This window comes from Diachasmimorpha longicaudata, chromosome 18 (assembly GCF_034640455.1).
Source record: "Diachasmimorpha longicaudata isolate KC_UGA_2023 chromosome 18, iyDiaLong2, whole genome shotgun sequence".
NCBI lineage: Eukaryota > Metazoa > Arthropoda > Insecta > Hymenoptera > Braconidae > Diachasmimorpha > Diachasmimorpha longicaudata.
The window spans coordinates 2,705,443-2,731,461 of NC_087242.1; the positions used below are offsets into that span (position 1 = coordinate 2,705,443).

At 37.5% G+C, this 26,019-nt stretch overlaps 7 protein-coding genes and 1 long non-coding RNA gene across 8 annotated transcripts in view; 4 read left to right on the forward strand and 4 right to left on the reverse strand.

Annotated features, from left to right (window-relative positions):
* Window positions 1-487: 487 nt before the first annotated feature.
* On the reverse strand, window positions 488-5,062 carry LOC135170716 (putative sodium-coupled neutral amino acid transporter 10). The gene is made up of 2 exons (XM_064136757.1): window positions 3,295-5,062; window positions 488-2,936 (listed from the first exon to the last, which is right to left on the reverse strand). The coding sequence occupies exons 1-2, from the start codon at window positions 4,583-4,585 to the stop codon at window positions 1,789-1,791; spliced, it is 2,439 nt and encodes an 812-aa protein (XP_063992827.1). The 5' UTR covers window positions 4,586-5,062; the 3' UTR covers window positions 488-1,788.
* Window positions 4,809-6,441, forward strand: LOC135170736 (uncharacterized). Its single transcript, XR_010300426.1, has 2 exons — window positions 4,809-4,933; window positions 5,039-6,441. It is a non-coding gene; the product is annotated as an uncharacterized LOC135170736 (long non-coding RNA).
* On the reverse strand, window positions 5,466-10,081 carry LOC135170722 (histone deacetylase HDAC1). Its single transcript, XM_064136766.1, has 5 exons — window positions 9,819-10,081; window positions 8,795-8,907; window positions 8,587-8,704; window positions 6,949-8,076; window positions 5,466-6,599 (listed from the first exon to the last, which is right to left on the reverse strand). Exons 1-5 carry the CDS (start codon window positions 9,865-9,867, stop codon window positions 6,532-6,534), a joined length of 1,476 nt encoding a protein of 491 aa, XP_063992836.1. The 5' UTR covers window positions 9,868-10,081; the 3' UTR covers window positions 5,466-6,531.
* Window positions 10,082-10,218: 137 nt separating this feature from the next.
* Window positions 10,219-12,691, forward strand: LOC135170727 (copper chaperone for superoxide dismutase). Its single transcript, XM_064136770.1, has 6 exons — window positions 10,219-10,654; window positions 11,040-11,238; window positions 11,418-11,677; window positions 11,814-11,995; window positions 12,218-12,330; window positions 12,442-12,691. Exons 1-6 carry the CDS (start codon window positions 10,643-10,645, stop codon window positions 12,459-12,461), a joined length of 786 nt encoding a protein of 261 aa, XP_063992840.1. The 5' UTR covers window positions 10,219-10,642; the 3' UTR covers window positions 12,462-12,691.
* On the reverse strand, window positions 12,674-14,134 carry LOC135170729 (thioredoxin domain-containing protein 9). The gene is made up of 3 exons (XM_064136772.1): window positions 13,958-14,134; window positions 13,343-13,544; window positions 12,674-13,136 (listed from the first exon to the last, which is right to left on the reverse strand). The coding sequence occupies exons 1-3, from the start codon at window positions 14,132-14,134 to the stop codon at window positions 12,856-12,858; spliced, it is 660 nt and encodes a 219-aa protein (XP_063992842.1). The 3' UTR covers window positions 12,674-12,855.
* A 1,024-nt stretch (window positions 14,135-15,158) lies between these two features.
* Window positions 15,159-15,896, forward strand: LOC135170730 (dnaJ homolog subfamily C member 30, mitochondrial-like). Its single transcript, XM_064136774.1, has one exon. It carries the CDS (start codon window positions 15,159-15,161, stop codon window positions 15,816-15,818), a length of 660 nt encoding a protein of 219 aa, XP_063992844.1. The 3' UTR covers window positions 15,819-15,896.
* Window positions 15,897-16,486: 590 nt separating this feature from the next.
* LOC135170731 (vacuolar protein sorting-associated protein 37B) lies at window positions 16,487-18,397 on the reverse strand. Its single transcript, XM_064136775.1, has 4 exons — window positions 18,138-18,397; window positions 17,502-17,673; window positions 17,335-17,417; window positions 16,487-16,944 (listed from the first exon to the last, which is right to left on the reverse strand). Exons 1-4 carry the CDS (start codon window positions 18,267-18,269, stop codon window positions 16,681-16,683), a joined length of 651 nt encoding a protein of 216 aa, XP_063992845.1. The 5' UTR covers window positions 18,270-18,397; the 3' UTR covers window positions 16,487-16,680.
* A 246-nt stretch (window positions 18,398-18,643) lies between these two features.
* LOC135170720 (glypican-6) overlaps window positions 18,644-26,019 on the forward strand; it is a 55,119-nt gene continuing 47,743 nt past the window's right edge. Inside the window, exon 1 of the mRNA XM_064136764.1 lies at window positions 18,644-19,254. Within this exon, the coding sequence (XP_063992834.1) occupies window positions 19,104-19,254 (151 nt within the window). The 5' untranslated portion in view covers window positions 18,644-19,103. The remainder of the gene's footprint in view (window positions 19,255-26,019) is intronic.

The window sequence follows — 26,019 nt, forward strand, 5'->3', positions numbered from 1 at the left end:
CAATTTAAATAATATATTGTCAGGGGTTTGTGGTAGTTTGAGAATGTTAAGGCTCGTCAGTTCGTGATTGTTGTTGAAATATTTAGGGAAAAACGTTGACGTCTTTGGAGAATTTTCTTTAATTCTATTAAAATCTTGTTTATTTTTTAGTGGTTTTATTATAAATTTTGTTTAATTTTCTCTGAAAAGGGCATCACAGGAAAAAGTGAACAGTTTTTCATGTTTTTCGTTGGATATTCTTTTTTAATAGATCTAAACAAAAATGGAAAATCGTCTGTCAAGAGTTTTTCTTTAAATAATCCCAGAAAAGTAGTTTTTGTTTATTTATAATTAATTTAAGGCTCTTTATAGTCTTTATAGGGGAAGTGGATTGAACAAACTCAAGTGAGAGTTACGTAATTTCTAATTAAACGAGGAACAAATAGAAATCTAATAGATCTTGGTAGTGGCTTCAATGATTGTTGTGGAGAAGAAATAGACCAGTAGCTTTCACGCTTCATTAATTTTTAATTAAAAATATATATTACAGATTTTGTACAGTTCTGGAAGTAGTACAGGCTCATCAGCATGTAGAATCTCGTAGGAGTAGAAAAATAGAGGTCACAGATACGGAAAAATACTATTGAAAAACCTAGCGAATTTGGTATAAATTTTCGGGGAATTATATAGTTAATGATTACCATTACATAACTAGTAATAATTTATACACTTTTTCAATGAAAACTGGGGGAAAATAGAGGGAAAACAATTTATAAAATTGGGTGGAAGAATTATTGTCGGAAAAAATTTGTCAGAAAATGACATCCCCCTGTTGAATTCTTCTATAAATAATTTCGAGAGACATTTTCTCGTGGAAGAAGGCGCAATAACGTGTAAACATTTGTACATTAAATTTCATGATTTATGAGAATTTCAAACACTTTACGGGCACTTCGAGTCAGTCAGTGATATCATAAAAAAAATTGTAAAATTTATTTTCAAAGTAAATTTAAATGAAAAATAGGGAAATATCAACTTAAATGAGGAAATAAAAATCTTCTGGACTGAAGTCATTGAATATGTTTGATATAATGGGCCCAAAAACCGACGAAATTATTTTATTCAATTTTATCTGAGGTCCAATAATTTTTTCTGAGGACTGAAAAATCGACTGAAGTCCCCTGTCCTCACCTCATTAATATTCTAATGAATTTAAACTAAAGTGTCTGAATGTTTCACATAACTCACGTCGGTTTTTCTAGGAACTCAGACACTTTGTTCGCAGTTGGAGATATTTATTCCCGAATATCATAAGTAATTATAGAAGAAACAAATTGTAGTGAAAAGAAAATCCTTCACTTTCTACCTCAAATCAAAAAATAAATTGAAAATTTTTAATTTCACGACCGTATCAAATCCTTCCATATCTTTTCTTTGAAATTTTCAATTCATCATTCTCGTGAGGCTTCAGGGGAATTATCACATGCATTTTGTGTCACTAATTCCTCCTCTAAGCCCACTCGATCTGACATTCACAGATTCTGCCCTAATTAATTAAATTAATTTAATTTTAATTTCTAAAATTCATAACATTTTCTATTCTCTCGACATTCCCCCTCACATCCCTCGATTTTTACCCCCCCCCCCTCTCTAAGATCAGTCGCTGTTATTTTCATTTCCAACTCCGTCTCCCACCGAATTTCATCTATCGAACGACTGCTTACAATAATTATTAAATACCCCCTAAAATAAATGACAAAAAAATGCATCACTTTGTACCATAAAAAACCCCCACAAAATCCCCAAATTTCACGAACCTTTCAAATTCTTCAAATCTCTCTTATTCGGCATTTGGAATTCATCATCGAGCTGGACATCAAGAGCACTCGCCGACGTATTCCCTCTCCCTAATTCCTTTCCCTCATAACGTCCTTCACCCTGGACACCCTCACTCCCCTGAACTTCCCTCTTATCCCGACTGTTCTCCCTAACGTCTCGTTGACCCGTCTGACCCTTCACCCCATCCCCGTTGGCCTCTCCCTTCTCCTTCGTCTGATTGATCAACTGCAGAGGTATCGGCAGCTGATAAACATTTTTCTTCACCTCCTCCACCTCCTTCTTCACCGAAACATCCTGGGACTGGCTCCCAGGGTTCGCAATCACCTGCGAGTCCTTCCTGGTGGCCGTCCAGTTCGTCAAGACATCCACAATGGGACCCCTAGACCCAATCGTGCTCTGATTCACCGATTCTGCATTAAAATTCTTCACATTTTGTCGTTCACCTAGAGACGAGTTCTCCATCACTTTGGAATCTCCAGGACTTTCAACTTTTCCAAGGTATCCACTCGTGTCCCTCTCTTTCTTATCATTCACACCAGAATCAGAAGATTTGATTTTGACCTCCGACTCCTGGGGAATTTCATTCTTTGAGAGAATATTTTCGTTCTTCGATGGATCGTTTATTTTGTCCTCGTCAGTGGGCTCTTTGTCCTGCAGTCTTTTCCTCTTCTCCATCTCCAGCTCCTCCTTGTGGTGCTCGATATCCTGGAGGAGAACCTTCTGCTCCTCGATCAGCTTACGAATGTCGGTTTTGTGCTCCTCGAGTTTCTTCAGGAAGTGGTGTTGCTTTACTTCGTCATTGGATTCTCCGGTTAATTTGACGTTTGGGTGAGCCACTTCAGCGTATTCGTTCTTCTTTGCTTCTGAGTTGATCAGGATTTCGCTGGCCTGCTGATCCTGTTTTATTGTGTCTTTGGCTTGGGGTGGGTCTCCTGGGGGTGCTATTGCCTCTGCTGCTGGTTTTAGAGGCTCCGGGGGAAGTTCAGGCTCAACTGCCTTCACTGGAGCCACTTGGTCGACTTGTTTGAGGGGCTCTTTACCCCTCAAACTTTCCTGGGGAATACTCATCATGTCGGGAATTTTTGCACTGTCGAGGTTGAAATTTGGCTGAAGTTTATCTGGAATTAATTAATTTTTTGCTAATTCTTTCAGTTTTCCTGAGAGAAGACAATGATCGAGTGTTTTTTTGGAAATTCCATAACTTCCATAACAGAAAACTCAGAAAAATCATAATGAATGAAGGAATGAGTGAGAGAATTAATTATTTTTTTCATCACGAATTCGGGAATTTCATTTTTACCCTTTAACAAAGGAAAAAATAAAAAATTGTCACTCATAAATAAATAAATAAACCAAAAAATTGGCTGAACTAATCCCCACAATTTCCATTAGAATAAAATGAATAGAATTTTGTTTATCTCAAAGATGGGAAAACAAAAAACAAAAAATTTCAGACAAAGAAAATTTGGTACTCACTGATATTTTGGAGTTGTTCATTATTTTTAATCAGATTCAGATCAATGTTATTGATCTGAATGACAGGTTTTCCAGTGGGGACCGTTATCCTCGAAGTGGAGGCTTCCTCCATGGCATATAAATTGGCATAAGTCCCCAGAATCATAATACAAACTCCAACGAATGAGATCACCTGAGCCAGCAGTCGTTCATTGGTGTCTTTAGTGCTGATGACAATGAAACACGCTGTGGGAAGTATCAGACAAATCATAACCCCGATTGTTGATCCAACCAGGCCAAGAACAAACTCAATATTTGGCATCATAATTCCAGTGATCAGTGCCACTGTCACGATAATCAGTGTCAAGCACCTGAATCTCATTTCTGGAATGTAATTGTTCGTTGGTTCATGTGTTTGGACTCGTCGAAAGAGGAGGGAATTCAGGCTCGCTCGACATGGAAATATCACCAGAGGAAAGCTGAATAATACAGAGAGTACAAATCCAATTTTAATCATGTCAGATGTTGCACTGGGCTCGAGAATCATCAGAATGTTTCCTGTAAATGGTTCACTGCAAAATGCGATGTAACCAAAAAATCCCACACACAGGTACACCATTGTACAGATATTGAGTGCTCCCCTCACCACGAGGTTCATCTTCTCCAAGGAGACATTGAGAATTGATTCATAAATTTCGAACAGTTGAGTCTGGCAGAACAACGCCATTGAGAATATGGGCAAACATTGGAGAATGCCAGCAGGTCGCCAGTAGTTGACTTTGTCGTACCAATCGCCCTTGAAAATGTGATTCGTCGATTCAATGATCACCTTCAGCACCAAACAGATGTAGAAACCTATAGTGGCTGTACAAATGGTGGACAGACTGTCAATATTCCTCAGCAAACCCAGAGGTAGAACAATGAGTGCTCCAGTTGTCAGGAGAAAGCTGATTCTGATGTCCTCTGGATTCTTGTTCAACATCTTTCCAATGATCTGGGGCCCAAGATCACCAATGACAACGTAGAAGGCGATACACGTCCCCAGTAAGAATCCGATTATGAAGAGCTCCACCAGGAATTTTCCCATGTGACCAAAAGCATGAAACGCCAGAAATTCGAAGTTTCTTCTTCTGGACATCACAGCTGATTTTATCAAGAAATGACATGCCAGTCTTGACAGTAAACTGCAGAGTAGTAAGACCACTGTTGCTAGGGCAATTCCACATTGTTTGAAGCAAAAAGGCATCGCCAATACACTCACACCGATGATACTGTTGGCCAGGGTCATAACATGAGGCACATGAGAAGTCATTTTGCTGATTTATTTCAATGTGAATTTCAAGGTTTTGATCGAGGGAATAATTTCTTTTGCGTTGAACTACCAGCACTGACTAATTGTTGATGTTTCGTTCACCTGTGTCACATCATCAAGGAAATGTCGTATATAAGTCATTGTAATGTGATTAAATGGGGGAATAAATACATATGATTGGGTTTTATCACGATGAACTGGATATTCGGGGGGAATTGATGGCTTGTTGACACATTTTAGCCAATTGGAGCTTCACATTTGGAGGTTAGAGGCACTTGAACTTGTTTCCTCGTACGTTGGAGGTTCATGTGGTAGACAATGACTTTGGAATCGGTGGAAGGACAACATGTGCGTGATAGACAGCCAGGAAACGTACATTTTGGGGAGATTTTACATGAAGGGGACTGATAACTGGAGTTTTAGGGTTTCTAACGTTTCTGAATGTGATTTCAGGTGCTGGGGGATTTGCAACTGGTTGACTTGGATTTATAAGTGAAGGAAATTCGTGTTTTACTAAACAAAAGGTTCAAGAAGTCAATAGAGTCAATGATGATTCCAATTTTTCTTGTTTTAGCATTTTTCGTGTGGAAAATCTACATTTTTCAGTTGTGCAGGGAATTTTCATGACATTTGGATTAAAAAATTAATAAATGTTGATGTTCTTTATTGTAACAACTTATTCTTTTCAATGTTTCTGTAAAAATTCTTGTACATTGGTTTTTCAATTTATTTTCTCGTTCAAATTTTGAAACGAGGAACAAAATTCATTCGAAAATAACAGATTCATGAAGATTTTCTTCAGATCGAAAATTTGGTAACTGAGAAATTAATTACATCAAGTGCCATGAAAAAATGATTCCAATAAATCAAGACGAAAAAATTCAGAATGATTTTTTTATTTGTCATCACAAATAGGAAAAAAAACGTCAATTTCATATTCTACAATTTTTATCCAAACTAATCCCTCTTCCCCTCTTTCAGCTGACAAGAATCAATTCACTTCTACTCCATAACTTAAAGATCTTCGATTATATAATTTCATGATGAAATATCCTAACATCTAGATGAAAAAATTCAATCTCCTCTTCTCCAATAATACATCGACCCCCAGATTCTCAAATCGAAAATTACGAGAAGTATGAACACCGGACATTGAAAATTAATGAACAATGGTGATTAGACACGAACACCAAGAAAAAGCAATCATTCTGCCAATGGAACATCAGTTTGGAGGAGGTACCCTAGTCGTTATAATTGCAATTCATCACAGAATATTTATTCCCCGCCATTTTAATGGACTTATCGACAATTACAGACCCCTGGAACTGTCGAAAATTAATTAGAGGACAAAATCCCAGGAATGTTCCTTCAAATTAATGCTCATTTGGCACAAATAATTTTTTTTTCTGGCGCACAACGGAATGAAAACGAGAACAAAAATCCCATTGTTTGGGAATTTGAAATATCATTCATTTTATACAAAAGTAGGAAGCAAGATAGTCTCTCCATTGATCACTCTTGAAAATGAAAAATTTAACTAATTACGATTAACAAGACTGATGAAAATAGTAATTTATAAAAAAAAAAAAATGGCATTGACGAATAACTAATCACTTGACATTCACACTGAATACATCTGTATATTTTTTTTTGTTCGATAATAATTATCTTGCGTCGTGCATAGTACTCTCTCAACGATATCAGACATTAAATTCATCAGTTACTCGTGGATAATTGGGTGATAGGCCTGTACAATGATCTTTCATGCTGCTGTTGATCAATCAATTGATTGTTTTCGAGGCTCGATGATTAATTCAAGCGATGAATCACTTCAAACACAATGATAATTAATTATCTCTTGTCCCTCTTATTTATAATTGATTTTTTGAAAATTATTATTAGATTTTTTTATGTCAATTTCGACGGCTCTTGGATATTTTTGCCTATCAAGGATTCACACTCTCTTTCTTCATTTCCTCGTTCATAGCATTCACCTTGTCGTCCTTGTCGTTTTCTGTGAATTGAAAATTATTTTTTAGATATTTTATGTCCTGATTATTTGCGAAAGATAAAGAAATATTAATTTCAATTCTTGTCGTTCTTGTGAATTCATGGGAATCATTTATTTTTTTGCGTTGATGCACTTAAGCAATTAATGCAATGGTGCAATTTATGTTCATAAATTTTCCATTAAAAAAACTTGTGCAGAAAAATCAAAGCTTTAGGTCTATTTTTTCCATAAATTTTCCCTCAATTTCCCTCTGAAATCTCGAGAATTGGCTGTGATTTTATATTTTCAATTCCACGAAGAATTTACAGGAAATCTCAAAGGAAATACCCCATAAATAAATAAAAAAATTAACCTTTAATATCCGATTTGATATCATCCTCCTTCTTGATATCTGTCTCCATACTCTCCTGTCCCTTCTCCAGCCTGGGTCTCTTCCTGGATCCCTTAAACGACCTGTTATCCCTCCTCCCGCCCTCACCCTCATCCTCACTATCGCTATACTCATTATCATGCTGTATCCTCTTATCAATATCCCTCTGTGGCAGTCTCTCATCAGGATTGACCTTCTCCTCAGCCTCTGAATCCTCCACAGTCGCTCCATCCTCGGGTATCGCTTGGACCTGAACCCCCGGTGCATGCGGCAGCATTCTGAGATTCTCAAAGAGCCTCGTCTTGATTTTCTCCAGATATTCCACTGTATTCTGATTACCCATATTGGACGGACTTATGTGAAGTTTAAAATCAGGTCCAAAATACTCGAAATAATCGTTGTAAGGTAGTTCATTAGCTATTTCACAGCCAAGTGCAACTGATGTCTCATATGTCCAGCATCTTGATACATTTCTGATAGTGTAACCACCTCCACCAACCATGAGAAATGGTAAATTATATTTCTTGACAAATTCAACACACTTTCCATGGCCCCTGACAGTGAGATTGAAACATCCCAATCTATCACCAGTGAGTGAATCAGCACCACATTGAAGTACGACAGCAGAAGGTTGAAATGTCTCCATAACTTTCGATATTATTGGTACAAAAATAGACTCATAACTCTCGTCATCCATTCCATCTCTGAGGGGTATGTTGACGGCGTAGTATTTTCCCTTACCAGCTCCAATGTCCCTTAAATCACCAGTACCCGGGAAATATTCACCGTATTTGTGAAAAGACACTGTCATAACTCTGTCAGTTGTGTAGAACGCCTCCTCAACACCATCACCGTGATGTACGTCTATGTCGATGTACAGGACTCTTTGGTGATACTTTAGAAGCTCGAGGATACCCAAGACTATGTCGTTGACGTAGCAGAAACCTGAGGCTTCGCTTTTCTTAGCGTGATGGAGTCCACCACCCCAGTTTATGCAGATCTCTGATGCTTGTTTGTTTAGCTTCACTGCTGCTGCCACTGAACCACCGGCTGACAGCTGACAGAACTCGTAGAGACCGTCGAACACTGGACAATCTTCACCGACGTTGACTGGAATTGGACATTATTGGATGAGAGGAGGTGGCGGTTGCGAGGGATTGAAAGTATTTACAGGAACAAAAAATGGGTTTTCGAAGGGATTTTCTTGTCAACTAAAAATTTAGAGATATATTTTCATAAGATATGATATTATTGAGGATATATTTTGGGGGTGGGGTAAATATTCTGGGCAACATTTTTTTTTTTAGGTGAAAATTATGAAGTTATGAAAAACGTTATGAACTTATTTGGATGAAAGAATATTTAATTGAATGAGTTCTCGAGAAAAATCGAATCCTCTTTAGTTTTTTTATAAACTAATTTCTTTTGAGGTTCACTAAAGGAATGAAAATAATTTAAATAACAATTAAACAATGAAAATTAAACAATTAAATAACAATGAACAATTAAACTTTAAAATAATTTTTGTAAACATGCGTTTATGTTCATTAGTTAGCCATTATTAAACAAAAGTAATTAGAGTGATTGTTTAACAGTAAAAAGAAGATTCTTTCAACTTACATCTTTGCATTTGTTTATTGTATTCAGACATGTTATCAGGCCGAATTGATCTCAGGAATCTTATGTATTCGTCACTGTGGAACTTCGTCATCTCGTCGGCTGTTGCTTTATGTGGACGCTACAATTGATAAGGGGTTGGATCAAGGTTATCATTAGGATCTTTATGCTTTTCATTCCGATCTCAGTGGATAAATTCTAATAAACTCACGTAAATCTCCATTTTTCTATAGAGTCCATAGTTCAGTAATAAATTGTGTGTCATCCTTATCCTGTGGGGCTTCATGGGGTGTCCCTGTCCATAGTAATAATTTCCTATGTCACCTGGAATTTCATTGGAACATTTTAATTATCAAATGACTTTTCAAAATCACGACACAATATCGACGATGATATATTTACAACAATAAAACATTTGACGACATATCGACATTAAAAATGGACAGAATTTATCCCAAATATATTAGAAAGAGAATAATTAATTAGTTGTAAATAAAAATAGAAATTTTTGTTGTATTCATCGATTAATTAACGTTATATATTCTTGTTTTATGTATTTGTATTGGTGATGTTTTGTCGTGTGGTTATTTTTTATTTAATTAAATTAAACAGAATTAAACAAATTTAATTGCAATGGAAAATCACTTTATAAATTTTTTATAAACAATTTTGAGCTGAAAACCAAATGAGCCCCCCCCCCCTCCAAATCGTAAATTGATGCAGTAAATTTTTAGAAAATTCCAATCTTCCAAAAATTCACCTTAAAAAAATGGGCCTGCCTAAGTCCCCCCCACGACTACAGTTCAATACGAAAAAGAAAGTATCCGAGGAAACTGTCCCCAATTTTGAAAGTTAATGCGAGAGATTTTCAGGTGCACTACGGTCACGAAGAAGCATGGCGTCTTTTGTAAACTACGGTCACCCGAAAGCGTCATCAGTGAATCTCTCGATTTATCGTCTCCAAAACAGTCTAACCCCTCGCCAACCCCAATAAAACATCCACAGCCCCCCTTCTACCCCCTCGCAAACAACATTATCGTCGAATTAACATGAAAAATGTGCCAAAATGGCCCCAAAACAGTGGAAAAATCCCAGTTATCTGATGTACGTGACTGAACCGCGAACAACACGACTGCTCTCCCTCTCCCTCTGGAGAAGGGAAAAAATGCCCCAAATGATTCCAAAAATTGCCAAAAAATCGTGAAAACTTATTGGCTGATATGAGCTGTACTTACTGTCGTAATAATAGCAAACACGTTTCCTACTGTGGGGCTGTGTTGACATTATCCTCGTCGATCACCCGATCAGTGGCACAAAATGCAAAATATCGGTGATCCAAAGGTGCTGGATGATGAACGGCGTATCTTCCGTAGATATATGAATATTTAATCCGATATTTCACACACTAAATGACATGGACAAGAGTCACGAACTCCGCTAGCAGAACGACGGCTACCAAAGACTGAACCACGAATCCTAGATTCTGGAGGGAGAGCGTCACCTTAAGGAGCTGAGCTCTGCGCATGCGCGGAAACCACAGTGTTGGCGATACTGGGGAGACACTCGGGCCAACATTTCTAATTCATTATTCAACTTAGAACAATTTTCATTTGGGAATGTTGAGCAGCGGGAGGAGGGGCCTGTAGTGATATTCTAAGGATTATCACGATTAAATGTGGAGAAAGGCCGACATTTTGTTTTCATGGCGTCATTAGAAATTGTGGATAACCGACAAATGATTGTTTTTCGCAAAATGAACTAATTCTATTGTTTGTAATAGGTTTGTTCCCGTTTGTAGTGACCTTAGAAAGTTTTGTTAGTTTCCCATTTATTTTTAAATAAATAGTTAAAAATACACCACCATGTTTATTGCTTTTTTTCCCAACAAAATGGAATTTAATTATAATAAATGCGTCTCATTGCGCAATCAGAGTTGTATGGGATGATCAGAAGATGTTGAAGGCCTCAGGACGTTGATAACACTCTATTGGAGGTTATCAGGAGGTGCTGGTGAGGCGAAGGTGTCCATTTCTCTTGTGGGTTAATTTTGTTCTCCAAGATGACAACCAAGGTGAGTCGGTTATTTATCTGCCTTTGTATTTGATTTATATCCAGGGTAATATACTCGATTAAGGACCTTTTCCTGGAGGGATTACGTGACAAAATTGATCCGCCTTATTACACTCTATTTTATTCAATTTTTCGATTTTGCTGACACCCAATTCATGACATGCTCTCAAAAGCCGGATTTCATGGCACAATTTCATGTTGATCTCCATCGAAATGAAAGAATTAGTTTTTCTGTACTTAGACAAATCAATTTGATCACCTGACACCTCTGGAACACTCTCCATAATTTTTAACAATCCTGAGCTAGGTTCTGTCCAGGGTGAATAAGCGAAAACGCCATTTAGGATGAGTTAGGATGAATTCTCTGAAGTTGTGGTGTATTTTAGATGGAATTCGCAGTCGACATGACGTGCCAGAACTGCGTGAAGAAGGTAGAGGAGTCTCTGGGGAAGCTGAAGGGCATTCAGGGTGTGGATGTCTCCTTGGAGAGGGGAACCGTTGTCGTCCAGACTCATCTGCCTTATTCTGAGGTTCAGGAAACGATTGAGAAGTCTGGAAAAAGGGCTGTTCTCAAAGGATATGGAGGTGATTCTTGATTTTGATGGTTGGGGACCTCCCCTCAACGTTCTAGAAGTTCTCTAGAGACTTTTTAATTTGCCACAATTTTTTTTCTCGAACTATAAATCAGTAGCGAAGGTGTACAACGAGATAAGTCAGTTTCGCTGAATTTCGCGATTATACATCATCATTCAATGCTGTTTCAGACGGAAGTGTGAGTGCTGTGTCTATGGTGGGAGGTACATCAGGGTTTGGCATCAATAAAGCAATTCAAGGTGTCGTGAGATTCGTCCAAACACCGAATGTCTGCATCATCGATGGAACTGTGGATGGGCTGAGCCCTGGAGCCCATGGAATCCATGTTCATGAGTGTGGAGACATCTCTGCTGGTTGTGATACCGTCGGGGAACATTTTAATCCATATAATGCAGCTCATGGAGGCCCTGATGATGACATTACACGAAGGGTACGTTCTATTGAAGATTCAGAATTTTTTTTCCATAATTTGGAGTGAAAAAATTTGATTCTGAAGTTCATTGAAAAATCAAAAAATTATTGCATTATTATTATTATTATTTTAATTGCATTTTTCGCTTATTCAGCACGTGGGTGATCTTGGAAATATCGTTGCTGACAATTCTGGACGAGCTAGATTCAGACTCCAAGACAAAGTACTCAGTGTTGACGATATCATCGGGAGATCTCTGGTCATCACTCAGGATTTTGACGATCTAGGCAAAGGAGACAGTTCGAAATCGAAAGTTGATGGGAACAGTGGCAGAAGGTATATCCTTTCATAATTTTCTTTTACATAAACAACATTAATTTCCGCTCATAAAAACAATGACCTTCGATTAAATTAACGAACAGTCGAATTAAAAAATCAAGAAACTCATCAAATTTCCTAATGAATAGGCTGGAGGACAATAAATTGATATTCGAGAGCGTATGCATACTCGATGAATTATTATTTATAAATTGAAGGAATTGGGGGATAATTTTGCAGATTGGCATGTGGCATAATCGCAAGATCTTCTGGAGTCTTCGAGAATACAAAAAAAATTTGCGCCTGTGATGGAAAGACCCTGTGGGACGAGCGAGACGATGCATTGCAAAAAGGTTCATTCAGAAACACTTTGTTATACCCCAACACCTGCTCAATATCATAAATTCCCTAGAATTAAATCGTTCACATTCTGACAAAATTCAACGTTTCATAATTTTTTTCAGTGCATGGTAATAAACTCTAGGAGCTCTTCGAGTGGATCAGTCCTCCCACTTGATTGTGATTTCTTAAAAAAAGTGATAATTAACTTCTACGTGTTGGTGGGGTAAAGATGGTAACATTCCGTGGGATTCCAGGGGAGAGTTGGGGTTCACACTTTAATTTTTGTACATTTTTTTTATTTGATACGAACGGTGAAAGATATTAATGAATAAAGACTTAATAAATTTGAAAAAGTTCTGATCAAAACCAAAATAGTATTTATTCTTAGAATATAATTAATACAGTATTTTTATTAAATCTTGTGAATGGGAAGTTTCCAGTGGGTTTTACTTATTTATAATTTACGAGTGCAAATGGTAAAAAAATGAAAAATTCAAAGTGCTTGAGAATAATTAGAACAATTCAGCGGGAAGAGATTACTCGTTGTCAGAGTCACTGTCATCAGAATTTCTACCCCCCCGAATTGTCTTCGATTTTTTGTTTCCAAAGAGCAGATTCGAGGGCTTCTTTCCCTTCTCTGGTGGATTCAACAGATCCCCAGTGTACGATATCGCTCCAGACTGGGCAATTCTCCACTCCATCATCTCTGTGGAGAAATCATCGCAGTTCCCCAGGTCTGTGAAGCCAACGATGTAGTCTTTTGTCTTGCTGTCTGAGATGAGGGCGATCGTGGGAATTATTTTGATTCTCAAACGCTCTGGAATCATCAGAAAATTCATTCGTTTACGTCAAATGTTGTATAAATCAGCGACGAGCTCAGCAAAAATAGTAATCAATTAATAGAAAGAACAAATTCATATATTTGTCATGAGTCATTTGATGGAAATTAAAAACTGATTGTTATCTTGAAATTTTAATTAAAATATTTGGAAATAAACTTTCCAAAAACGTTGACAGCCTCACCTGTTAAAAATGGACACCTCTCTACGTTCAATTTACAGAACCTCGCCTCCACATGTTTCTTGGCAAGAATGTGGAGATGTTTGTCAGCAATTTTACACCTCGGTGATCCGTCTTTGTAGAATAAACAAACAATATTTTTAGACTTTTTCGAAACATCAAAGAATTCCTTCTCATCAGGGATTTCCGTATACTCCCCATGTCCCTGAAGCAACAAAGTAATTATTAAAAAGTGCAATCAAAGTGAACTCGAAGGATTCAGAGAGAAAAGAATATCGAAGGTTTAGGTCTCGAAACTTGAACGAACCTTCAAAATGTGAAATAAAATTTAAAACTAAATTTAGTTAAAATAAGTCGAAACTTTTGGATTAAAAAAATTCTACGACTTGAATTAATTAGAGCTCCAGAAGATGGGTAGACGATGTTAATGGCCTCACGAATGATTATTTATGTTCCTAAATTTATTATTTTGTAGGGGAAAGTCATTAGACAATTTTTCCGTTTCTTCTTGAGAATTTGGGACCTAGATTAGGGGATAGAAAAATCGTTCAAATGGACGATTTCCATAATGAAAAAACGGTATAAAAATTATTATAAAAATGGTCTTGAGGTCCTTACAGCAGCTATCCACTCCTGTTTCTGCTGATGTGCCTTCTTCATCTCCTGGAGCCTCTTCTCCCTCAATCTCTCGATGTCATCGATATCCAAATTCTCGAGGGCCTCAATCTCAGCGTCCAACTGGCTCTCCACCTGCTTGGCAACCTGTAGAACCTTCTGCTGAATAACTCCCTCCATCTTAATCTCGAGAAAGTTCCCTTCAAATCAGTCCTTCCTCTGAATTAACCTCTGGAAATCATCAAATCACTAAATATTCTTTGTCGTCCTCCACGTCACAGACACTGAAGAATCTTTAAATCTTTAATCAATGTCTAAGTAATTAATCTTGTCATTAAAAACAAATCAAACATTTGGATTCCCCTCAGTCAATTCTTGTGAACCAGAATTTCATGACAAAAATATTTTTAATTCATGGGATTTCATGTTTTACAGGTGCACTGGACAGAATTTTGCTGACTTCTGCTCATTTTCATGCAATAATTAACCTAAAGTTCATATCCCACTCATTTTCTTGTCCATTAGTGACTCTTTAACTATGAAATTGTCCCAGTGAACCTGTCACTTGAGAGAATAATCGACCAAATTAACATCAGGTGACTCCAAACAAAAGCTTACTGAAATAAATCTTGTCACAAAATCGTTTGGCCTCATAATTAATCTTTTTCTGTAATTAAACTCTCAAAATTTCAGGAATAAACCTCTGCGAGTCACTTCGGAGCACTCACCAGGCTCCGGCACTCCTTATAAGGAAGTAATCACCGCGAATGCGTCACAGAGTCTTCAGAATCCCAAAATTATCGATCAATACCCCCAGCAAACCTCCAACACCTCTCAGAAGTCACTTCTCCTCATCAAAAAATGGTTAAAATGTGTGAATTTTTCCCGGAACAAACAAATAAACTGAAAAGTAACACGAAAAATATCCAAATGAGGTCTTACCAGTGGTGGTTCTCTCCTAGTACTGCCAGTCAGGCTCAGAGGCGCCCCCCAGTCCGCCCTAACCTCAAAACAAATCCCCCTCAACCTGTGAAACCCAGTCGAGAAGGTGACAGTTCTAAACTAAGTCAACATGTCCTTCAAAGTTCACTGAAAAGCTCTCCAACAACATCAAGAATTCAGGCCCCACCAATGCCTGACGACGTCAGGTCTATCACGTCGTCAAAACCCACTGAAATTAACCAACAAATCCTCGAATTCAACAATGAATTGTCGTACAAGAATTATATGCAGTCGATCAATACTGTCAAGAGGTCTGGCTTCACATGTTGGAAAGAAAAATCACTACGACAGCCTCGAGGTCGGTCCGAAAGCTACTCAGAGTGAGATAAAGTCCGCATACTTCAAGTTGACAATGCAGTATCATCCTGACAAAAATAGCAGTGAAACTGCCAAGATCAAGTTTCATGACATATCAGAGGCATACGAGGTCCTGGGTAATTACCAGAAGCGAAGGCAGTATGACAGGGGAATGCATGTCAGGACGGAGAGGACGATCAGGAAGTCTGAGGGGTTCAACCATCACGACATCAAGAAAGAGGCTAGCAGGGTGAGAACTGCCCTTCATCGACACAGTTCTGAGACCCCTGGAGGCAGCAAAATGTATGATTTTGATCGATGGACGACAGAACACTATGGAAACACTTTCAGGAAAGCACAATCGGCGAAGGAGGACGCGATGAAACAGAAAATGGATAAAATTGAGTTGTTGACATACAAGGCATCACCGCAGGATGGATTTCTGCTGGTTGTTTTAATTTGTCTATTTACGGGGATGATGGGGTTCATAACTAGAAACAATGACTTTGATGACCCGGCTATTGGACGTAACCACACGGAGGAGCCGATGAAGGATGGTACCTGATCGTGGAGAGACTAGTTTTTATGTAAAATAATTGTTTGTAAATAGTGAGGCTTGAATAAATGCGATTTGCCGAGTTAACTTTGACTTTTCTATGAGAAAACACATTTTCAGGAGAAACTTCAAGTGGTTCAGGGCATCAGAGAGAATAAAAATGTTAAAAGGCCAAAACCTTGACGAATTTTCATCATTTCTAATAATAATGTTTAGAAATCAAGTGGAGTACTGATAATCTATCGTGTTCTGAACATCGAGACGTCGGTAATATAGGAAAAATGTTGAAATTACCACAGTTTCATTCGACCCTCTGTATGAGAAACAAAAATTGTTTTTAACTATCGCCCAGTTATTGGTGAATATCTCGGAATCTAGGGCAGATAGGGAAATTTTTATTATAACGTTTTTTGTAGAGCAGATCGAGGACTACAATAAATGTTAATACGAAAATTTCGTTATCTCGCTTAGATTCAGAGATATGGCTCAATAACTGGACTTAGAGATGAATCTAATTATCTCATTTTAGGGATTTCAAAAAATGTAGGTAGAAAAAATCGGAAATTCCTATCTCACAAAAGTCAATCAATTTCTATCTCTCAAGACATCACTGAATGTATTGACCGATGGTATTGTAATTTATTCACACGTTTCAATCTTCAAATAAAGAAATCAAATTCTCTACTTATTTATGAATAAAAATTTAATTTCAAACAACCTCTCGATATTCCATTATCAATGCAAATATTTATGCGATTAAACACTGTCGTAAACATCTGCAATTACTCCTAGTAAATTAATATTTAATGTCGATCACTTATATAATTTATGGCTCAGACTCGTCGAGTTCTGGATTTCCACGGAGAAGTGATTAGTATGGTCGGTATAAGGAGGGCACTGGCATGGGCATGCCCACGGCCCCAGTTGGATAGGGCACACCTGGAGCTATTCCTGGAAAATTACTAGCTGGTGGATAACCAGGACCCGCTGACGATCTCGATGTTGGTGTTCTCATCAGCTCTCGCATCTTGTCTACCTTCACCTTTCGCAAATGCATGATTTTTCTTCGGGTCAAGAACTGCTCCAGGAATTCATCGACTTCTGTGTCTCCTGACAGGAATTTCTCGGCTATTTTCTAAGGAATATAAAACCGAAAAATTGAATTAAATGAAATTGAGGATAATATGGAACTTGGAAGCTTTTAAATGGCGACAGAACTGTCATTTTGGCAACATCAATCGCAGAAAATATATTTTTATTGATAAAAAAGAAATTTATGATTTTTTCCTGTACTACGGACCTGTCATCAATGTTTTATAAAATATTGAAATTATTGATGAGTTATCTGAGCTCATATGTAAGTGATATCCTTGAAAATAATTTTGGAAAATGTTCCCAAAGGAATCGAAAAATTTCTAAAATAAACAGAATTTTTTTAATCGATTCGTTCAGGTCCATCCCCTCATTTTCAAATTCGTATTCAACCGTCATTTTTTATTCCCTAATGACTAAGAAGTTTTCTCACCTCAGATTCCTCTTCAATTTCTGCAGCTGCTGCTTGCAGCAGTTCGAATGTTGACTCAACTGATGATGGTTCAGTTTTTGCCTCTAGAAAACAAAAAAAAAACTTCAATCATTCCATCCCTCACTGATCGCACCCTCAACGGATTTACGTAAAAATATCTGACGCACGGATTTCCGCAATTTTCTCTTGGACACTCGTAAAAAGTTGGGAGCACTTTTCTGATAGTTCCTGGACTGCCTTTTTATTCTCCTCGAACTGGGGCTGCTTGGCCAGATTAACCTCAGCCAGTGAACGATTTCCAGCGATCAGAAGGTCCTTCTCAGATTCCAGATCTTTAAACTGACCAAAAACGATAGAAAATCACACTTCATCGTCTATCAATTAAACTATCGATTAAAGATGACGAAAAAAAATCAAAATTCAGACGTTTTTAACTCTTTTTCTCGTGGAAATCAGCATTTGGAAGTGAGAATAGCAAAAAGATTTGTTATGACCTTAAAATCACATTTAAAAAACATCTAATAATTTCTCTTATCATCTCTTATCATAGAGATAGCCTTCGGTCTCCATCTCCATCTCTGGACATAAGAAATACGTAACAATATGTGTTCCACTGTTTTGACTTCATTTTTATTCTCCTCACCCTTTTCCAAACATCAAAATACCTCATTGAAACGAAAGAAAGAAATTGCTCCTCACGAGTTTCATCGTTTTTCAAAGGGTCAAAAATATCTATTACCCTTTGTTCTGTCAATTGGATAACAATGACATAATCGTGGGGAAGTCACTAACAAAATAATCACCTGTTTAATATCTTTGACAACTTCCTCGAACCTCTCCTCATCGTTCAATATTTCCCCCAGGTCGACGTTACTGAGATGATTGAGCATTGCCAAAGCAGCTGGGATGTCTGGACCCTGATCCTGACCGTACATTTTCACTTTTTACTGTTGATACTGCGATTAAACCACCAGGAAGTCTGTTTCCATCCGCTGATGACACCGAAAACAACTTACAACAATGGACTTGCTCTTGTTGACACGATCTGAGAGAACTGAGGATGTGTGAGTCACTTCAATGGAGGTTATGATCCTCGCTAAGGAAGGGAATCACGTTTTTGACGGTGGATAATCCCGGAAAACACCAGATCAATCACCCAATGACGGTCACTTTGTTCTCGTCCACTTGTACCAGCATTCAGCTGCTGATAAAAGTCACATCCCCCTTTCGCTTCTCCCCCAAATTTCAATTATCACGACTTCTGTCGAATCAATTTGGACGAGTCACGTCTCATTTTGAAGCTCGAAATAATATCTTCAAAATGACTCTAAGTTTTTTAAATTTCACTCAGCCAATCCCGAGATATTAATTCCGGAATGCTGAGCTTCGGCTTGTCATGCGCCGACATCTTGAAATCAAGAGGCGGGAGTCATTCGGGCGCATGCGCTGTGTCGGTCTTTGTATCCGAGTCTTTGGACGGTTTGGAGAGTGTCCGATGGAAACTCCAGAATATTTTTCAGTGCGACTCGTTCCACCGTGGAAGGAGGGTCGATTTGTTCCATAACGCCGGGACTCTAACCTCACAGTTCCGGTGGTGTTTATATTCATTTTAATTCAGTTAATTTCCGTCACAAATCAACAAATTTCGCGTGTTCATTGTCTCCATTATTTATCACTGTTGACGATACAACATTGTGCATGGGTGCCAGTGCTGTTGTGAACGAAATACAGTTTCCAATTATTTTTATTGATTAAATAAATAATTAATCATGAGTGCAATAACGTTTTTGTGGGTGTCCATTGGATTTTTTTGGCTCGCCAACACTGGAGCCGAGGGGAGAATCAACTGTGACGCTGTGAGGCCCTATTTCGAGGCACAGGGATTTCCACCAAGTGACATACCCAAGGATCCAATATCATGTGAGTCGAAATTCATGTCCAAATAAATTGACAAAGACGATGATGAGTGGCGGTGAGGAGAGCTCAGGTCAATGGACTTGATAATTTATTGCTCAATCTCTTGTTCTCTTTGGTCCTAAGTGAATTAGAAATTTTTGCTGGCGGTCGTCTGGTGATGTTGATGCGTTATTGATGCTATTTAATCCGGAATTCATGCGGCTTCATCTCCCCGTAATCAATATCAGCGTTGGGGATTGTCCAGGAAGATTGATCAATCAGCAGAATGACAGAGAATCAAACATACCGATTGTAACTGGCGATATCTCGGGATTGGTAGAGTAAAATGGGCAGAGTCAGGTGTCATTTTCAAGGTTTACTAATTAGCTTTGAAATGAGACCTGATTTATTCCAATCGCACCGCTGGAACAGCGGATATTGATTGTTTTGGGGAAGTCATGGAGATCGATAATCCATTGTTCTTCATTTTTTCGTTTTCTCCGTTTGTGATAAATTGGACGTGTTTGCTAAAAACGGTATGAATGATATTGATTCATTATCGATCTACTTAATCAAGACTTGAGGCGCGTTAATCTCTACGGAATTAATATCAATGTTGGGGATTGTCCAGGAAGACTGATCAATCAGCAGAATAACAAAAAGATCAAACATAACTCTTTTAACTGCCGATATCTTGAGATCGGTAGAGTGAAATCGCCAAAATCAGGTGTCATTTTCCAGGTCTTCTAATTAACTTTGAAATGAGATGTCATTTATTCCAATCGTATCGCTGTAACAGCAGATATTAATTCTTTTGATAACGTCATTTGTCGAATTCACCGGTAGATTCATCAATCAGCAGAATGACAGGCATCAAACATGCCATTTTCAATTGCCAATATCTCGGAATCGGTAGAGACAATTCAGCAAAACTAGGTCTCATTTTCGAGGTCTTTTAATTACCTCCAAAATGACACCTGATATATTCCAATCGCATCGTTCTGACAGCAGATATCGATGGTCTCATTACCTTGTTGACTGATTGACACGTGAAAATGACAGATACTCAACTCCTCCTCGTTCGCTAACTAGTTTTAGGAATTATGTTAATTATTCCAACGTCTGTTTGGATTATTGGTAAATATTGTTTGAGTACATCGCGTCTAATCGTAAATGCCAAATATCTCTATGAAATTCGAGCAGTCAAAGGGCCGCGACGAGGGAGGGGAAATGAATAAAATGAACATGCGGTCGAGTGCATGTAAATGGAATACATGGTATAACCAATCGGTCTCTTTCGTTTGCACGCGTCCAACTGAAAGGGATTCGCGGATGTAAGAGGGACCGACAGTGCAAAAAGAGCAGGCACTCGTGTCTGCTCGGTTTTTCTCACTGTACAGAGACGCCGGCTGGGAAAATAGAACTTCTCTACAATTTAATTAGAAATTTTACTGTCTAATTTATCCATCACCCAGTGAAAATTAATTTCAATTAAATTACATCAGTAATTGATTTTGAGGATGGGGAACTGTACATTTCTTTCCCTGAAAATGAATTTTCACCATCGAGCCATCAATTTGTAATTGGAATGGCTGGATATATCGAATTTTTTGGACAAAAAATGTTTTTCAGTAAAACTTGCATTCGATTTTTAATTAAAAATGATAATTAGCCAACTGTTTATCAGTTTAGAAGAGCAATAAACTCGTCGATGTTACTCAGGGCCACTCCACAGGACAATCTCCTCTCATATTGGACAATTTTTGTTGATAATCCACTGGAACTGTCAACTTTATGACCCAGGATTTCTCCCTCACGTACTTTCGTCCTAAAATTTTCTCTCTTCCTCGCAATAAATAACGTTAAAAATGGAGAATAATTTCCAACAAACATTCGACATTCAGCAAATATCTCAAAGGAGAAAACTCATGAATAATGCACACCCGGACAAGTAATAAACCCCTGAATGACCCATCACCCTGACTGACATCTTCAATCCTCACGAGACTCAGGAAAGCGATTTTCACTCGCATTTAAAACCGAGAAGAATTCCTTCAATGGTTAATTTACTCGTGAAATTAAATGAGCATAACGCGTTGGAAAGTCTTGACTCGAAAAAAAAAAAGGTCAGCCGTGAAAAGTGTCAGGTATGGCTCAGGTATAATTAGCGTAACGCCCACCTGGACATTCGTGATGATTAGATTTTGTCGTTTCTCATAGAAAATTCTGCTGCCGTTTCGTGGAGGTATTTGAGTATTTCTCGCTCCATTCGTACAACATTAAATTGAACAAATTTTTGGGAACAATGAAACAGATGTTCACTGGACAGAAAAAAAAAAAATACGAAGGGAATGACAAATATTTAAATGCTGTTTGGGGAATTTTAAAATGGATTTAAACTTAATCGTCTTATTTTCCATTTGTAGACGTTGGGACTTACTGGAGGGGCCAACAAACAAGGGACTGTTGAGTTGTCATAACTGTTGGTTCACTTGTTCAGAATTTAAGTCGTTGAGGATGTTAGAGTTGGTTTATTTACTTGGGAAGAGAGGTTCAGTTGGTATGAGATGGGGAGTTGTAGGTAGATTGGTACTTTAGGTATTTATTTAGTACTTTATTTGCGTATAAGTACTGAGTATATAATTAATTAGTACTTGATATGTGTTTCATTACAAATCACCAAATCAATTGGAATTTAATTTAGTAATTGAGTTAGTACTTAATTTAGTACTTGAATTAGTACTCAGTACTTGATTTGCATCGTATTACTGGGTATTTAAGCTATTTAGTGGTTAATGTATATGTAAGTACATCTTATCAAACTAATTGGTAATTAATTTTGTACTTAAAGTACTTGGTTTACATGTGAGGACAAAATATCTAACTAATTAGTACTTTATTTGTGTCTAAGTACCAAATATCAAACAATTTAGTATTTAACTTGATACTGAATTTAATTTATTCAGTACTGCGTTTGTATGAGTACAAAATACCTAATTAATTAGTACTTTACGTATACTTAAATAAAAAATATTAAACACCGTAATACTTGAATATGGCGAATGTATAAATTCGAGAGAATGACAATTCAAAAGTTTTTAAAAAATTTTCAATAATTAATTCACTCTCAATCAACTATTTAAATCATTTTTCATTCTCTCTCAAATTCAAAAACTCATAATTAATTAAAAAAATAGTAAAAATCAATTTATAGACATTATTCGATTACCCAAAATATTAAAAATAACTTATCAACAAAGAAACCTCTCTCTCCTTCATTTGCTATTTGTTTTTTTATCTCTCAATCGCTGAAAAAATCAACTCACCAAAATGAAATCTGATACGTTTTTTGAAAAAAAAAAAATAACTGCACTGAATAATTTATGTGGACCAGCGGTACTTTTGTCTCACTCACTCGTGCAGTTAGACGAATGTCTGATGCCACCCTGGAAGCCACGGATTTTCCTCCTGAGAATGAACAGGTCTCGTTGGGAAAGATATACACAGAGGCGGTGAATGATTAACGATCGGCAATCTCTCGCGTGACTTTCCAGGTCCGTGCCGATTGCTAGTATAAGTTTCATTGCAGCTCAGACATGCCGCGGGGGGGGGGTCGGGGAGGAGAGAGAGAGAGAGAGGAATCATTAGCAGAATTCTGTGCACGCCGGGAACTCTCTCCAAATTCTCACATAAATATGGGACTTTTTTTTTTTTTTCTTGTTGGAGGCGGCTTGACCGGTGCGCTCATTAGCCACTTCTCATAATGTTGTTAAAAACATGATGACACTGGAGTAATTTTTAAAATTCCCGGTACTGGGGAATGGATTTGGCGAAGTGGAGATAAAAGTGGCGGGATATTCAACGGGGAAAAATTAATTAATTAAGAATTTTGGGAGATTCGAGGGGGAATTGAATGAAAAAATTTTTTTGTCGAATATATTATTTTTTATTTTAGTATATAATGTTAGTATATAAGGTTACGTGGGGTAAATATTTTTTTTTTTAAAAACAAAAGAGTTTTAAGTTGAAATAGATTTTTTGTGCGATTTATGGGAACGAAAATTCACGTTTTTAATTGATAATAATTAATGATCAAATGATTGTGGAATTAGTTTTTTTCTGCGGTTCTAATTGAAGTTCCCATCGTCTATTTAAATATAAATTATCGGTGGATCGAGTAATAAATTTTAATTTTCCTCACAAATTAATTTTCAAAGCCGAAATATTTTTTTTTTAAATCAACTGCCCTGGTACCTTTCTAAAAAAAATCATGAACGTTACATGGTAACTTTCGCCGGTGGAATCTCTTTCAAATCCCGAAATTCCTCAATCATAACGTGACGAGAGTTTCCCCCGCGTGATGAATTTGAACAAGAGAGCGGTGTCGTGAGACGACTGCTGAAGGATGAATAATCACATTTGTGTGATGCATCATGATATACCGAAAAATTTCATCCAATAGCATTCATCTCTGTCCGAAAGACGCGAATTATTCATATAACTCAGTAAAAATATTTCTAAAAATCCGCGAAAAATTCGGTTCTTAATTAAAAAATATTTAACAAAAATTACAGGAAGAGAAAAGGTTTTCTAAAAATTATAATAACAATTACGTTTAACAATATTATACATGGGGACGTTTTACAGAATTTTTAATATATTTTTTAATCAATACAACACGTAACAACAATTTTTAAAAATATACAAAACACATTTCTTATTAATTTTTATTAATTAATTACGTTTTTTTGTACTGAAACTGTTATTTAATTCCACTAATTAATTAACAAATAATTGTTTGTTAATCTTCTGTGGTCTAAACTATCCCATAGAAACAAAATAAAAATTGAATTTGACCGCGTGTTAAAATGCACTCGATTTAAAATCAAAAGTCGTATTATTTTATCTCGCGTTCGCTGATAAGACGAATCTTTATGCTTAACGCCCTAAATTAAGACGTCTCCCCAGAAATACTCCCGAGGGCGGCTTTGAATGGAGCTCATGCCAGGAAACTACCACTCGGTTTCCAGCTCCTGAATGTAAACGCGACGTTGGATACAGTAACAAATAAATACCAGAATTTAAGTATTAGGGCTCCCGGGGGGTGTACGAGGGCGAGAGGGAGACGCCGACGTTGCGCGGGTGTAAAGCCAGGTATAGGTAGTACGTGGGCAACGGAAAACTACCGCCTTTTCCGGACGGGGTGGTCCTGGATTCGGATTAACCGGCTATTTCAGGTCCAGAACAAATTGAACGGCTTTTCTTGAGGTAGTGGGCTTTCCTACTTCACAACTGTTCCGCTGGCACAAACGATAATCGTAATATAGTCGTCGTAATGGACGCATTGTGAATATATCGAGGTGTATTATGTTGTGAAATTTAAAAAAATGGAATTTTTGAATTTTTAATGTAGAGGAGTCGACGAATATCTGAAGATGATTATAAATTTTTAATCTACAGGTGTTGACAGATATCTGAAAATGATTATAAATTTTTAATCTACAGGTGTCGATAAATATCTGAATAAGATGATTTCAAATTTTTAATCTACAGGTGTTGATAAATATCTGAAGATGATTCCAAATTTTTAATCTACAGGTGTCGATAAATATCTGAAGATAATTTCAAATTTTTAATCTACAAGTGTCGACAAATATCTGAAGATAATTTCAAATTTTTAATCTACAGATGTCGACAAATATATGAACACGATTTTACCTTTTCGATAAACCCGAATGCAGTAGTTCGGGTCACTTCGGTTCCCGGAACTAGCCGATATCGGCCGGACACACACGAGAATCGGACGAGTACATCCCAATTTCCCCTTTTTTAATCATAAAATTCTTAAATAAAATAGTAAATACCCAACCGAATGTGCAGTATTTCCGAGAATTCCCGAAGTTTTTCCGGAATTTTCCTCTTATTCCCAGCAAAAAAAGATAAATTTATAGATAAAATTCCGTACTAACCTAAAATCAATATTTTAACATCTCTTTTATTGGCCTCATTCATCGCAATAAAAGGCCATTAAGACTACTCTTTCCCCATTGATGAACAAACGTTACAGTTGTTTATCTCATCAAATAAAAAGAGACGTCTATTTCAGTTAGAATAGCCCACAAACAGTGAGGACCACCCGGTGGTGCTTTGTCTCACGTCCAAATTGTTCCGCAGCATTCCAACGGAGGAGCCACCGTGCCCCCACCGAAAAACCGGATATTATTTGACTGAATTTATCTGAGATACGTGAAATGCAACGCGATTTAACATGCATTATATCCAACAGTGCAGAAGAATGCAGAATTATCTGAGGTTCTCTCGACATCCGGCGGCCATTGTGGAATTTTCATTGTATCTTTCAATTTTTTTTCTCGAGAACCCCGGTCGAACCCCCGCGATACATCAAATTGTATCCTCGAGTGTTTCTTTTTTTTTTCCACTGAATGGGGATAATCTATTTTTAGAGGCATTCGGTGTAGCCATTCTTCACTCAATTGCACCTGATTAAACGATCCCCTTCTTTGAGAAGACCCAAATGATCTTAATTTTTGATTTTAAAGGGTAAATATGAATTACCTTACATACTATGGTGCCTTGTCCCTATGCTGGCCTCGCCCCACATGTGTGGGCGCAACCGTCGGGGGCCGACATTGAGCCGTTGTACAGCCGACATTGCGCCATTGCACAGCCAACATTGAGCCGTTGCACTTATGCTGTCTTCACATCCCTAGCAGGAGATGAGGAATGGCCGACAGTGGGCCGACATTCGGCCGGCATTGGCCGAATGTC

Coding starts and splice junctions, on each gene's coding strand:
- LOC135170716 (XM_064136757.1), bottom strand. CDS start 4,585: ATGACTTCTCATGTGCCTCATGTTATGACCCTGGCCAACAGTATCATC. Junction 2,937..3,294: donor TGAACAACTCCAAAATATCA/GTGAGTACCAAA, acceptor AATTAATTCCAG/ATAAACTTCAGCCAAATTTC.
- LOC135170722 (XM_064136766.1), bottom strand. CDS start 9,867: ATGTCAACACAGCCCCACAGTAGGAAACGTGTTTGCTATTATTACGAC. Junction 8,908..9,818: donor TGTTTGCTATTATTACGACA/GTAAGTACAGCT, acceptor ATGAAATTCCAG/GTGACATAGGAAATTATTAC. Junction 8,077..8,586: donor CAATAAACAAATGCAAAGAT/GTAAGTTGAAAG, acceptor GTCCAATTCCAG/TCAACGTCGGTGAAGATTGT.
- LOC135170727 (XM_064136770.1), top strand. Junction 11,239..11,417: donor TGTTCTCAAAGGATATGGAG/GTGATTCTTGAT, acceptor ATGCTGTTTCAG/ACGGAAGTGTGAGTGCTGTG. Junction 12,331..12,441: donor AGACGATGCATTGCAAAAAG/GTTCATTCAGAA, acceptor AATTTTTTTCAG/TGCATGGTAATAAACTCTAG.
- LOC135170729 (XM_064136772.1), bottom strand. CDS start 14,134: ATGGAGGGAGTTATTCAGCAGAAGGTTCTACAGGTTGCCAAGCAGGTG. Junction 13,545..13,957: donor AACAGGAGTGGATAGCTGCT/GTAAGGACCTCA, acceptor TTGTTGCTTCAG/GGACATGGGGAGTATACGGA. Junction 13,137..13,342: donor GAGGTGTCCATTTTTAACAG/GTGAGGCTGTCA, acceptor TGATGATTCCAG/AGCGTTTGAGAATCAAAATA.
- LOC135170730 (XM_064136774.1), top strand. CDS start 15,159: ATGAATTGTCGTACAAGAATTATATGCAGTCGATCAATACTGTCAAGA.
- LOC135170731 (XM_064136775.1), bottom strand. CDS start 18,269: ATGTACGGTCAGGATCAGGGTCCAGACATCCCAGCTGCTTTGGCAATG. Junction 17,674..18,137: donor TTGTCAAAGATATTAAACAG/GTGATTATTTTG, acceptor GTTTTTGGTCAG/TTTAAAGATCTGGAATCTGA. Junction 17,418..17,501: donor AGAGAAAATTGCGGAAATCC/GTGCGTCAGATA, acceptor TTTGTTTTCTAG/AGGCAAAAACTGAACCATCA.